Source organism: Corylus avellana, chromosome 11 (assembly GCF_965113065.1).
Source record: "Corylus avellana chromosome 11, dhCorAvel1.hap1.2, whole genome shotgun sequence".
Classification (NCBI taxonomy): domain Eukaryota; kingdom Viridiplantae; phylum Streptophyta; class Magnoliopsida; order Fagales; family Betulaceae; genus Corylus; species Corylus avellana.
In genome coordinates, this window is record NC_142500.1 from 18,573,731 (window position 1) to 18,587,185 (window position 13,455).

At 35.5% G+C, this 13,455-nt stretch overlaps 1 protein-coding gene across 1 annotated transcript; it reads right to left on the reverse strand.

The window, feature by feature from the left end:
* Positions 1-295: 295 nt before the first annotated feature.
* Positions 296-11,267, reverse strand: LOC132166797 (myosin-6). Its single transcript, XM_088511811.1, has 28 exons — positions 11,194-11,267; positions 10,921-11,064; positions 10,699-10,844; positions 10,457-10,613; positions 10,294-10,340; positions 10,018-10,177; positions 8,606-8,755; positions 8,368-8,504; positions 8,114-8,260; positions 7,900-8,001; positions 7,290-7,347; positions 7,078-7,179; positions 6,631-6,668; positions 6,395-6,521; positions 6,071-6,238; positions 5,845-5,976; positions 5,636-5,745; positions 5,489-5,555; positions 4,645-4,813; positions 4,308-4,513; positions 3,321-3,482; positions 3,086-3,216; positions 2,820-2,931; positions 2,546-2,716; positions 1,224-1,379; positions 927-1,115; positions 611-733; positions 296-507 (listed from the first exon to the last, which is right to left on the reverse strand). The coding sequence occupies exons 1-28, from the start codon at positions 11,218-11,220 to the stop codon at positions 433-435; spliced, it is 3,513 nt and encodes a 1,170-aa protein (XP_088367937.1). The 5' UTR covers positions 11,221-11,267; the 3' UTR covers positions 296-432.
* Positions 11,268-13,455: the final 2,188 nt, after the last annotated feature.

The window sequence follows — 13,455 nt, forward strand, 5'->3', positions numbered from 1 at the left end:
CATGGAGTAACCCATCGACTTCATTATTAAAGGGCATTTTAACACGAAATCAAATTAACATACCAAGAACCCAACTGCCTGTCTTATGTGTTTAAGTTCATCCCATGAGGAGCCTGCATACTGCAACCCAAGGAAATTGAGCCATGAAACAAGGGAAAATCATGTATGCATACGGCAAACAAAGTGTTCCATAGGTATGATGGAGACACAGCCTACATGAAACACACCGATATTAAATTAATAAGTTCGCCTAAAAAAAAAGCTCACCTGTTCTTTCGCTTGGCAGTACCATAGCTCCAACTCAGCTAACCCAGCTTTCAAATATTTGGCATTGCTGAATGTACAACACCCACGGCGCAGAAGAAGGCTGGAAATAAAATATTCCAATATACTAAACCTTGTAGCTCACATCAATGACAATAAAACAACTGATTACCTATTAAAGAGTTGTAAGTTGATATATGAGGAAGTTTGAATGAAGATCTTGTGAACAAGAATTGGAGGCACCTGAAAACCCAACTATAATAATTTACTTGCATTTAAACAAAGAAAATAGAGTTTGGCATACTCAAATTTCGTGAATTTAAAATCTAGAAATGCATTTTCATACAAAAGTTTCTTTCAGTGTATTGAGGAGAATGTTGAGGCTTTCAATAATGCTCTGCCAATGAGTAGTTGGAGAATCTTTCCCAAAGGACTGCCCAGATCTTAGTCCCTTTGTTTTTCTTGGCACCTATATATCCACAATACAGGTTATATACACGGAACAGATTAAAACTTCCTAAAGCCAACATTTTTATGAGGCAATTAATCAACTTTATACAGGGAAAAAGGTATCATGGCCAACAGAAGTTCAGCGATCCCCATGTTGGTAGGATAACCACATGATTGAGTCAAATAGAGTTGATAAATGAAGTTAAAAGTACCTTCATACATAAGGAAAGCAAAGATGCCAACTCCTTCTTCAAGTTGTCTCGAATGGTTCCATATATCTTCTCCACATGGGCTTTGAGCTGCTGCTTGAAAAGCAAAGCTGGGTATTTAGCCTCTACTTGGCATACTGCAGCAGGTGAAGCAACAGGAAGATTGGGCAAAAAAGAGGATGAGCGAAAACCCTGGAATCAAGTTACATCGTCATATTCCATTGATGAAGAAAAGGAGTTGATAATTAAGTTATAATTTTGCATCACAAAAGAAAAGACAGATTAAACAGAATCCAATACCGTGGTCATACTCCCCAAGAGAACTATTGGAGGGCGTGGTTTTCGATGTGGAGTTGCACTACTCACACTTGCACCTTTCAGATTTCTTTGCAGAAAGATTAATAAAGTAGATGTATTTGATAACCAATAAGACATGTGATGATTGTTATCTTGATCCTGACATTAAGAAACGATTTACAAATATAGACTTGCAATATTAGGAAGGAGCACACCAAACCCAATATGAACCAATCAAATAACCGATGGAAGACACAAAAACAGATAACATATACATGCAAATGTATCAGTGGCTCAAAAATGAGAGATAAGAGTAAAATTAGCAGAACACGAATCTCTTAAATTGAATTTCAACAATAAAAAGAACAGAAGATATCAAAAAAAAAGTGCAGCTACCAATTCTTCTACACTAGTGATGATCTGGATAAATCACTAAAAACAATGCCCCATTACATCAAAGTTGGGGAAGGCAGGAGACAAGAAACTGACTGCAGATTCCTGGTCAATTTTCAAAAAGTTTCTATGTATAACTTTAAGTGGTCTACATTCCAAACTTAAGCATTTTATTAGTTTATGAATGAAGATTGCATAGTAATGCCTAGTCTAAAGTCAGTAGGAAATAAAAATAGTTATTGGTATAAAGATATCATCTACTAAACAATGGAACAGAAAAGAAACCACAAATGAGGAGTCTAATACTTCGTAGAAATCCCAGCCGCTAACTCAAGAAGATTGAAAAAGCACCATGGTTATAGCAACTGGAAGCAGTAAATAAATCCTCTATAGGAGGTGAAGGCAGCATAAAATTGAATTAATTACGAGAAAATCGTCAAAGATTGACAAACTCATGCAACAATACAAACACTAACATGTGGAACTCAGATGCCAATAATTCTTTCACTGAGGGCATGCACTACTTTTTTCTTCGACAATAGTTAACCCTCAGATGCATTATTCTTTTGAACGTCCATGCAAGCAATTGGATGCTTAAGGTGTGTTATATATGAAAAAAAAAAAAAGGTGTTATCTATGAACTTGTGTGAAATATTGTGTAATTTCCTAAGAGTACGAGGAGTGGTATGTAAACCTTCTAGAGTGGTATTTAAATAAATAAAGAAGGAAGATAGGGCTATGGTGATTGAACAACTCCATTTCATTTTCATAAATTTCCCATTTCAGCTTCATAGATTTCATGTCAAAGTGGACAGAAAAATCATTTTTTGATAAGTTTCACATTAATGCCCCTACTCAAGTTACAGGCTCACGTTACTAAGCCCGGCAAAAATCATATAGAAAACATCTACAAACAAAGTAAATCCAGTTACCTCGATGGCAGAGCCAATCATCTGGATGAGACGATCAAATACACTAGTCCTTTCGGCTTCAAAAGATTTCCAGTGGAGAAGACACTTGTAGATTGTAAATGCCGCAACAGGCGTCCCATGGCTGAACCCAATGTTTTTCGTAACACAGCTAATAAGTGCATCAACATTCTCCTATGCAAACGCAAATTTGAAAATATCAAAATTAGTCAACCTACACTCTGAAAAAAAAAGGGATGGGCAGATGAAGAAGATCAAGGAGTTTTTAAGCATATACATGTTGAGATTCAACGAGGGATCTCCTGAAATTGCTACACACACAGACAGATATCTCTTTTACAGTTGTTAGCAAGGCTTGCTCCCGAAGAAGTTTGTTTTCAGATTCAAGCCTACAAATGAAAATAAAAACAAGCACGATGAAAATATTCACAGGACCAATATGCGCACTAGACACAAAATTTTTCACTTTGTTCAATATGTAATATAGATGTATATCCAAATCTATGTCCAATGTTACAAAGAAAGCTAGATCACGACAACCACCTCCGAATGACAGTCTTTAGCTGAACTATTTCCTCCAAAGCTTGCTTCAACAACCTCTGTTGGCTAATTTTGCTTGCCTCATATTTTTTCTCCGTTTCATCAATTTTCATTTCCATTGAACTAACCGTGACCTGGAAAATATCTCAAGAAAGTAATAAAGAAGAAGACGAAACGCAAAAGTACATAGGCAGCATCCTTCAGCAAAATGCAGATCCTACACTTTCAGCCACCTTACCATGAGCATTTCTTTTTCACTAGTAAGCCTTTCTACTGTCCTTTTTGCAGCCTCACGTTCCTTCTCAAACATTGCTTTACTTTCCTTAAGCTGAAGCTCCTTCTCTTGCAAAGCAGACTCTAGTTTTTTGATTTCTTGTGTTTTAGGTTCTTCCATGTCAGCCTACAAATATTGGACATATTAGGAAAAATAAAATATGAGAAACACAATAAAGCTCACAGAGAACCATGGTACAACACAGAGTACTCCGTCAACACCTTCTGTGAATGGTGCGACCTAGATGACACCAACCCATTGGACCAGTCGCACAGCCGCAGAGATGTGGGTGTGAGACAGTGCACCCAACCCCAGGGAAAAATTCAGGACCCAGGAAAAAAAAAAAAAAAAAAAGAGCCCAGAAAGCTCTGATACCAGTTGAAGAGAAGAATGAAAATTTAGGAGAAGTTTCATTCAATGATGCCCACTCCATATGTTTACATGGGTTTAAATAGGGAGAGAAAACAAATTTATTACGGAAAGACAATATTAGGAGATTACAACAGAAATAAATAAGATAAAATAAGGGAAAATAATAAAATTGGAACTAGAATAAAATCAGTAGTTTTCATCTTCAACATAAGCCTCTGCAGTTCTTTTCGAGCAACTCTTCCGCTCCCTGGACACTGTGCCGTGCTTGCTGCTTTCTTTATCTTCCTATAATGTAGCCGTGCCAAGTACTTGCGACACTGGCTCTGCAGTACAGAACCAAAAGTATTCCTAGTTTGCGAGGGGGAAATAATATATGAAACTGAAAGAATTTCAGTTACACAGAGCAAAACAGCCAAGGTATGACAATTGTGTGAACAGCTCTTTCAGAGATGTTTAAAGTCATAGCATGAGGTTGATATTTCAAGAAAACATTTCAAATTTGAACAAAAAGAATAAATAAAAAATATGCTTAAGAACCTTTTAAAACCAGCGATCCATTTTGTTAAAAAAATATATCACCTGAAGAATAATTGCAGATCTAGTCTGCCTTCTGAAGCGTAGCTCAATACGAGCAGCCATTCCATGCATTCCTGTCTGAATAGAAACAGCAAAGGAATGCAATTCTTTGTAAGCTTTACTAGCAAGATACATCTTCAAGTCTCTCTGGATCATCAGAGAAAAAGCTTCTCTTCGCATGCCCTCGTAAATTTGCCGAGTAAGTTGTCCTGTAATCAGCATAGACAAAAGCTAACGAGAAGTATGTACAAGTCTCAATCTCTCAGCAGATAAGAGTACAAATTATAACCTAAAATATCAGGATGTCCAAAGACATCGATCAAGAACAAAATTTAAATACCTCTGCATGCAGCTTGAATTTGTATAACAGACTGAAGGAGCAAGACAAAACTTTTATGGGCCAAATAAGAACGGACTTTACTCTGAATAATAATGCTAGCTGATCTTCCTAAGAGGGCATCTAGTTTTTCCATCTGACCAGCCTTGAGGAAAACTTTTGTTTTACCAATCTGTAACAACAATCAGGATCATAAGATCACAAAAGCAATCCACAAACAAATGTATAGCGCATGTGATGAATCGGCATAAGAATCTCACTAGAAATAAAAAAACAAGCATTTTTTTTTTATTCTTTTCTTTTCTAGGATGAACAAACGGCAACCTTCCACATTCCTCAGACTCGCAAGATAAAAGAGGACACATGACAAAAGGAAGATATATATATTAAGGAAAATTTATTTGGTCATCCATGCTAAATCAGATTGTTGTTGGATTTTCTTCTTCCTGGAAATCCTTTAAGTTTGCTAACCCATAGATTGTAGTGCAAGCCTTTTTCTTGTCCCTCTGTTGTGAGGAATCTCCTATACTCTTTTGATTCTCCCAATTCTTTCTCACATAGTTCTATATTAAAAAGAAACACAAAAAATTAGTGTATGTTGGAAAATATCAGAAATGGTCTATTACTCACGTGATCCAGGAAAAGCATCAGCATTATACTTTTGCAATTTTCTTGTGACAAGCAAAACTATCGGGCATAGACTATAATGATGTTAATGCGTCTGTTCTCCAAAACTTATGAGTTATGACCATATTAAATTAGGAGAAAATGTACAGCTAGCTAGAGAAATAGAATTATGATAGAATTTCATTCTGTGAAGAATATCTGATGATCATCAAATAATTACCTGATAGCCTTCAAGTCCCACCTTCTCTAGAAGCCTCTTGCAAGCAATGCCCTCATCAGAACTGATACTATATTATTATAGAAATATGTCAACACATTTAATGGTTAGGCAAAACATCTGACAGCAAAAGAAAAACAATCAAAATACCTCCCATCCTTAACTTCAGGTGCAAGGAGGCCAAATCTGTCTACAAATTCAGCAAAGGGTTTTCTACTGGGAAATCCAGCACAACCTATCCTAATTGCCTCCATGACTCCCTGGAATGAGACACATAAAATATACATAAACTCGAATAAAATGCAGTAAACTTTAATTACCACACCAACAAAATTCAGAAATCAATACCAAAAACTTACCCCACAACGTAGTTGTTGGACAACATTTTTATTCCCAAAGACCAATGGATTAAGATGATTATAGGGTTTTATACAATGAATGTAATGCGGCTCAGTCGAGCTGAGAGTTCCAAGCAACGCTTGCAATTGTTTCTGCATAAAGTAAAAAAGAGTATTTCACAACCTATCAATCAGAAGAAAGAAGCTGATTTTTTTTGCACATAAACGAAGAGGAAAACTATCAAACCTTAAACAGTGAACCAATTGAAGAGGCCTTTGATATGGATGAATCCTCAGCTGAAGGCAGAAATAAACCCGCCACAAAGGAGCATCTGGAAGCACTCAAGAGCGCCTGATGTTCAGCAACAACATGGTCTTTGTTCTTGTCCAGGAACAGTTTTGTTTGATAAGTGACCTGAAAATCATATCAAAGTTTTCAGTGCATGTATTTTTTATAATTACTTCTTGCTTCTTAGGTCTGAATTCAATGACCAACACACTTATCAAAAAAAAAAAAAAAATCTATGACCTAAACATCACTACAAAGAACAATGCATACAAGCACACTTACGTAGCCAGTGTAATGGCAAATTGTGAAGTCACTACCCAATAATTTTGGCGCGCTGAAGCGTTTATGGTTTTTGAATATTTTATATAGCTCTTGGGCAAATGTTTCATGTGTTGTTTTCGGAAGCATACTGCAGAACACACAACTCAGCTATCTCACAACCAAACAGTGTATTCAATGAAACTTTTATGATGTGATATAGAGCAATTAAAGCAATATACTACATAGTGCATACTTACCAAGCTTGGTCCAGAAGAGCAATAATGCCACCCGGATTCTGAAAATCCATTAATGAACATATAAAAAATCAAAAGTACAAGACATGAATAAAATGAAAACTAAAGACAGACAGCAGCACAGAGAGAGAGAGAGAGAGAGAGAGAGAGAGAGAGAGTCAAATTTTAAATCTACACCCCATGACCACAATGATTTCATCGTTAAGTTAATTTGTTTAACTTAAATCAGCACGTAAAGCTAGTTTTATTTCTTTCTTTTATTTCTTTTTTTTTTTTTTTCTCTTTTTTGTTTTCATAAAGTATTAATTCATAAGAAAAGTTCAAAAGGGGCACAACCCTAGTACGTGGGAGCATACAAGAGAAACACCAACACCTAAAGAGAGTTATGCTTTATGGAACAAAATCCAATAGAAAGCTAAGCAAAACACTATGCATGTTAGACACACAAACCTTTTCAATGAGATCAATAATATCTTGATTATCAACAAAATCAATGCAACTCCAATCAATTTCTTCTTTTGTATATTCTTCTTGCTCCATTTTGAAAAATTGCTGCCAACAAGATATATGTATATACATTTGTGCATTACAAACATATTCAATACATATAGCATGAACAATTGCGAAGAACAAAGAAAATACAGAAATTCTTCACAGAAAACCTGATTGAAATGTCGCTGAAGCTTCTCGTTTGCGAGATTGATGCATAGTTGCTCAAAACTGCCAAAAAAAAAAAAACTATGCATGAGATAAAAAGTACAACAACATCTAAAGCAACACTCATAAATCCAGCTTCAACAAAAATTCCATATATGCAAGTTTATTAAGGAAATTAATGCAGGAAGTATTTTGATAGCTATACTTCCTACAATACATTAATTTTAGATCAATTTGACATTCTTCTTAGTCGAAAAGTAAATAACTCACAATTTGCACAATAATAAGACTAAAATATATGCAAGTTTTCCTTTTTCTGTCATCTAAAGAACCACACATTCACAAAACATCAGGACTGGACAATAAGCACCAAAAAGAAACTTCTGCTGCGCCTCTATTGCTAGCGATTCCTGGAAGTTAGAACAAATTCACAGAAGAAGATTTGAAATCATAATTATTAACAAGCAGAATACATGCCGTATGGGCAGAAGTAGACACTAGAATGTTCAACTAGACAAGAGGAAATTGCTCTTTTAAAGCTCCAATGACATTTAGAATTTACTGAAACTAATCTATATATGTCAACGTAAAAAGATAAGGCATACGGTTAAGCACCTGTTTGTCTTGAAATCCTCAAAACCAAATATATCCAGCACCCCAATTAAAAACTCTGACTCAGGGTCTTGACCAATTGAACTATTAATCTTATCCACAAGCCTGTAGAACCAAGAAGGATCCACTGTTCAATTTACAGCCCAAATTTGAACCAAGTAACAAGTAATGTTAAAAAAGACCCCACTGAATAATCTTCAAAGAGTATATATCTTACCTGTCAAACAACCTCGCATAGACAATTTTAGCCAAAACATCTCTTTGGACAGCTGCAGATTCTGGATCCAGACATTTTGTTATGGGTTCACCACCGGCTACAATAACATGTTTGCAAAGAGAATCATCGAGTGCCTTTGCATCACACCTGAACGAAATTTAAGATTGATAAGAAGAAAATATTATGAAGTGCAAACTTATCAACCAGTGCATCTTTTACTGTGTGAATGCTTGTCAATGAAATAGCTTAGTTACATGAAAAGCTCAGCAGCAGTTCTTAGATGGAACCAAGATTTTTTATCTTTGGGTATGGATGAGTCTTCTTCCTTCCCTTTTGCAAATTCAATGTTCCCAAGATGCAGAATTGCAGCCACAACTTGAAATATTGCATCCTGAAAAGTAGTGGTAAGGAACAAAGAAAAACACGATTGTCAAGTAGCAGTTATATTTGAATGTTCATATCTTCCAACCAAACCAATTTCCTATGAAATACCTGTTCACCAGCACTTATTCCAACAACTTCCATTGCCCTCCTTGTTGCGATATATTCCTTTGAATCATCAACCCCATCCAACTCACAGCAGTTTGATGGATTCAGATAACGAAATGTTCTAGGGCTTTCCAATTTGTACCTCTCAATATCCTGTCAAATGTATAGGAGAAGAAAAATAAGAGATGTCTAGAGGCTAGAGAAGAACCGTTGGTGCTTTGCACAAAGAAATGAAATGACATTTTTAAAGTTTGTTCTCAAATTCTGTTTGCAGACCTTTTTTTTTGGTGAAAAAACCATTTCTTTTTCTGGAAACATCATATTTCCTATTCTAATACGAATTTCCCAGGAAAAAAAGAAGAAGAAATATTGCAGAATTGCAGCCACAACTCAAAAGATTGCATCCTGAAAAGGGGTAAGAAACAAAGAAAAACAAGATTTTCAAGTAGCACTTATACTTGAAGGTTCGCTTTTCCCTTTCTAGTAGCACTTAGCACTTAACAAGATTAGCTTTGATGATTTTCTTGTTTGCTTTTCCCTTTCTAGTTAGGTGATCCATTTTGTATACTCCCTGTGTACTTTGGGGCGCCTTACACTTTTAATAAGACTGGCTATTACTTATAAAAAAAAAACTTATACTTGAAGGTTCAATTTGACTGATTCAGATAATGAAATGTTCTAGATTCTCCTAATTTGTACATCTAAACATCCAGTCAAAAGTATAAGAAAGAAATATGTGTGTGTATATATATATATATATATATGGAAGCTAGAAAAAGAAGAGTTAGTGCTTTACACATGCAAGATAGAAAAGCTGAACTCATTCTTGTTCCAACTTAGAAAACCTAATTTTCATTTACTTGGAAACAAAGAGATGAAAATGACATTTTTGAAGCTTGTCTTCAAAGTCTGTTTATAGACATTTCTTTAAATAATATAAAACCATTCATTTTTCTGGAAACATCATATTTCCTGTCCTGTTCTGAAGTTGCTGCAGCCTGCAGATGTAGAATCATAGATGCATTCTTGGAGCTTTATGGGTTAAATTGCTAGATTACTATTTCGGCTTATTGTTCTTATTGTGCATGGGTTTCAATTGTAGGTATAGAGGCTGTTAGGGTACTGCTTCTATTTGATACGTCAGGGTTGAGTTTGTACAGATTCTCTGTTTTCTGGTTTGATGAGAAATGGCTTTTCTAGGTGGCGTATAGTTTGGATATTCCTTACTGTATAGTTTAGTGTTTAGGAGACATGTTTTTGATACATGAAAGATTTACGCATTCATCAAATAAAAAAATAAAAAATAAATAAAAAAGAAAAAGAAGAAAGAAATACAAAACAAACAAATAATCTACATGCACTGCTCTTGATTCTTCCAGGAAGCTGGCATGGGGAAGCAATTAAAGAACCATTACCTCAGGTGGTGCAGCACAAAGCATGTAGAAACAGTGATAATTTCTCTCAGGATCAGACACATTGCAAACACGCGATCTTTCCAGCAAATAAGTTTTGAAAGTCGCACCAGAAATTCTCCCCTCCTTGTCAAATTGAATCTCGATGAACTCACCAAAACGACTGCAACATTGACAATATGCACATAGAGATCATACCCAAGCAAATAGATAGTATCACATAAAATTTGCAATATACACAATAATTAATAATATCTTTAAAATAATAGACCATCCCACCTCGAGTTATTGTTTGCATTACCGAATGCTTCCAGGACACGAATGGACTGCGAATCAGACAAAAACCCAACAAAAGTGATATTTTCAATGTCAGAAAAATTCGAGGTCAGATACTACTACATGTACTAGTTTGCCAGCAACTGAGATTCTAGAATTCTTTTACCTCTAGGAGTCGCTGCACAACAGTACTCTCCTCAGCAGCAGCTCTCCTTCCCTTGTAACCAAGATAATTCAAGAGTGATTTTATGGTTTCTGTTTTACCAGACCCACTTTCACCGCTAACCAATATTGACTGACTTTTTTTCTCATTGATCATATCTCTGCATCCACATAAAAGGCACATTACACTATCAGACAAGTAAAGAGATGACATGAAGAATTTACAATGAGAAAGTGACAAAGTACCTGTATGCAGCATCTGCAACAGCAAATGGATGTGGACTCCTCTCAGCGAAGGCTGCCCTTTCATATTTTGCCATCACCTGGCTATCATAAAGATGAGGTAGACTTCTAAAAGGATTCACAGCGATCAATATATTCCCCGCGTATGTCTGATGTCACCAGCAAGTGTATTAGCTTTCTCTTGTAGGGAACTCTTTTTAATGAAAACCAATTTCAAATACTCACGTATATCTCATTGATATCATATCTTGATCTTAGATTATCAAGGACTCCTGGTTCATGCAAATAAGCCAGCTTTGCCATATCATCCACTCCACATGCTGGGGCTTCGGGGTCTTTGTGATGGACATTGGAGGCTTTATCAACAACCTGCAGTTTTCCGCATAAATAATGAAATAAAAATCTATTTAAGTACCTAATGGAAAATTAATACATACCTTAAAAGAAAACTTCAACCACAGAACTTGTTAAATATTAAAATAATATAAAGACATATACACGTGTAATGCCCCACTCTAATGACATCAATATTGTCCGTTTTGGGCTCCCCCGAACCAGACTTCCCAGTTGGTCATAAGTTCATGGCCATCACGGCTTTAAAACGCGTTGATGTCAAGAAAGGTGCGAGTATACATATAAGCACATTCTCATCCCCAAGCAATGTGGGACGCCACAACATGCATTTACAATGCAAAAGATGGAGAATTATCATTCAATGACAAAATTGTAATATGTGCAGGAAAAATGCCCATGTGTAATATTCAAAGCACTCACCGTCTTCCCCGAAGTGCAGAGGACATTAATGTCTTCACCATCAACCTTCACAACTTCACCATCTATCCATGCTTCATCAGGATCCTCCACCCAAATAAGAGATCCAACCACAGGACTGATAGCAGCAGCCTGAAAAGCAAAGAGTGTCAAAGCCTAAAATATCAAGTGAATTGCATAACTACATTTTTCCTTGGACAAGATTTATGGATCGTCATGCATGCAAACAGGCAAAGGCAATCATCTGTAACCGCAATGGCCAAGATGTGAGGCTCGAGTACTTCTCTCTACTCTCAATGGTACAACAGAGAAATAAACAAAAGAGCAAACAAGTGCCAATGTATAAAGAAAGAGAAGAAAAAGATACCAAATCCATCAGCACAGCACTGAACTGTGAGTTCTAGTTCTATCAAATTTGTACCATTTTGCTTTGACGATTTTCTTACTTTCATAGTGAAATTCGTACTTCGATCAAAATTAAATTCAACTTCAAATTTATTAACACCACTGTATAAGCAAAGCTGCTATTGGTATTTATCACTAAAAATTAAATAGAGACCCCAATTCCATGCAACATTGCTCAAAATACGGATTGTACCAAGAATGGCTCACTATAATGATTCGTTTGTGTCGGCTACGAGACTGTGAGGGAAACGGCACCCACACTGCCCCCTTCGCCGCCGGCCGCTACATCTTCCCGGCCTCAACCCTTGGCTTCACCTTCAAGCTCTGCTGGAACCCCTTGTCTTAGAATTGGTTCTCTTGGGTTCGATCAACCCCTGTGCTCTTCTCTGGTTTGCGCATTGGGTGAGAGTGAGAAATGCAAGATTTCAAAAGGAATTGATGGTGGTTGAGCGAATGTTCGCCGGGCGGTGGTGGCGTAGCATAGCAGAGAATCGGAAATGTTATAAGCACCTTTACCGGACAAGCATCCCCTCAATTTCAAATCCATTTGGTTAAAATAAGAGGGCATTTTTGTCCATAATTTGTCTAATTTTTTTTTTTTTTTTTTTTTTTTGACAAAAATGCCTTCTTATTTTTGCTTTCATTCCGAAGGGTAATACTAAAGGAAACGTTCACTCCTATAAATAAAATTAAAAAAAAAAAAAAAAAAAGCACGCCAGCGTTCCCTGTATCATAACTCCATTTCGAATAGGCGGTGATGGAGCCGAAAACCAGCCGTCATTGAATTTAATTATTTTTTGAACTTACATATTTTTTCAAATTGATTTATTTATTTTCATGAAGTCGAGTTAGATAATCCACTGAGATTTAGAAGAAACTCGAGCTACTCAATTAATTTAAAATAAATGTTGTCATTGTTTAATTTTTGTTTCAAAAATTCATACTAATAATTAATTATTATTTACTATTAGAATTTTATTATTTGAATAAACGAGAAAATTAATTCGAATTTTAAACAATTTAATATCGAATCTATATGTTTGTTTTATAATATTTATGTCACGCATATATATTAACACAAACTCATTCATATATACATAAATACACAAATCTATATAAAAAATGCTTTAATTTTATTATTTCTTTTTTATTTTCCTAATCAATGCGGAAAAGTGGAAAAATGGGAGGCTTTGATTTTATTTTTGTGTAGGCATGATACAAGTTGGAGTGCTATGATACAAGTTGGAGTGCTATGCGTCTCTAATTATGGATGAAGAATCCAGCTTGCGCCTTCTGGATCTAATTCATGATTTATTTTTTTGGGAGAATTGTTAAATTGATCCATAAGATTTAAAGTTATAACAAATAGCTCAATCAGGATTAAAAAGTGACTAAGCATTCTCTGGAGTAATTAAAAAAACAAATAGATCCTTGTTATTAGAAAAGTCAATGCAATCGGTAATTTGTCACGTCAGTAACAATTATATTATAACACGTACGTGTAACAATTTTATAGACTAAATTTTTTAAAAAATATATTTCATTTATCGTGTTATCGGTACATGCAAGTGATCTTAAATTGGA

Excerpts from the sequence above, each read along its gene's own strand:
- LOC132166797 (XM_088511811.1), bottom strand. The coding sequence starts at position 11,220 with ATGTCATTAGAGTGGGGCATTACACGT. Across the intron at positions 4,814-5,488 it reads TGGGACTTGAAGGCTATCAG|ATTGGTAAAACAAAAGTTTT; the intron begins GTAATTATTTGA and ends TTGTTGTTACAG. Across the intron at positions 3,217-3,320 it reads GTGAAAAAGAAATGCTCATG|GTCACGGTTAGTTCAATGGA; the intron begins GTAAGGTGGCTG and ends GATATTTTCCAG.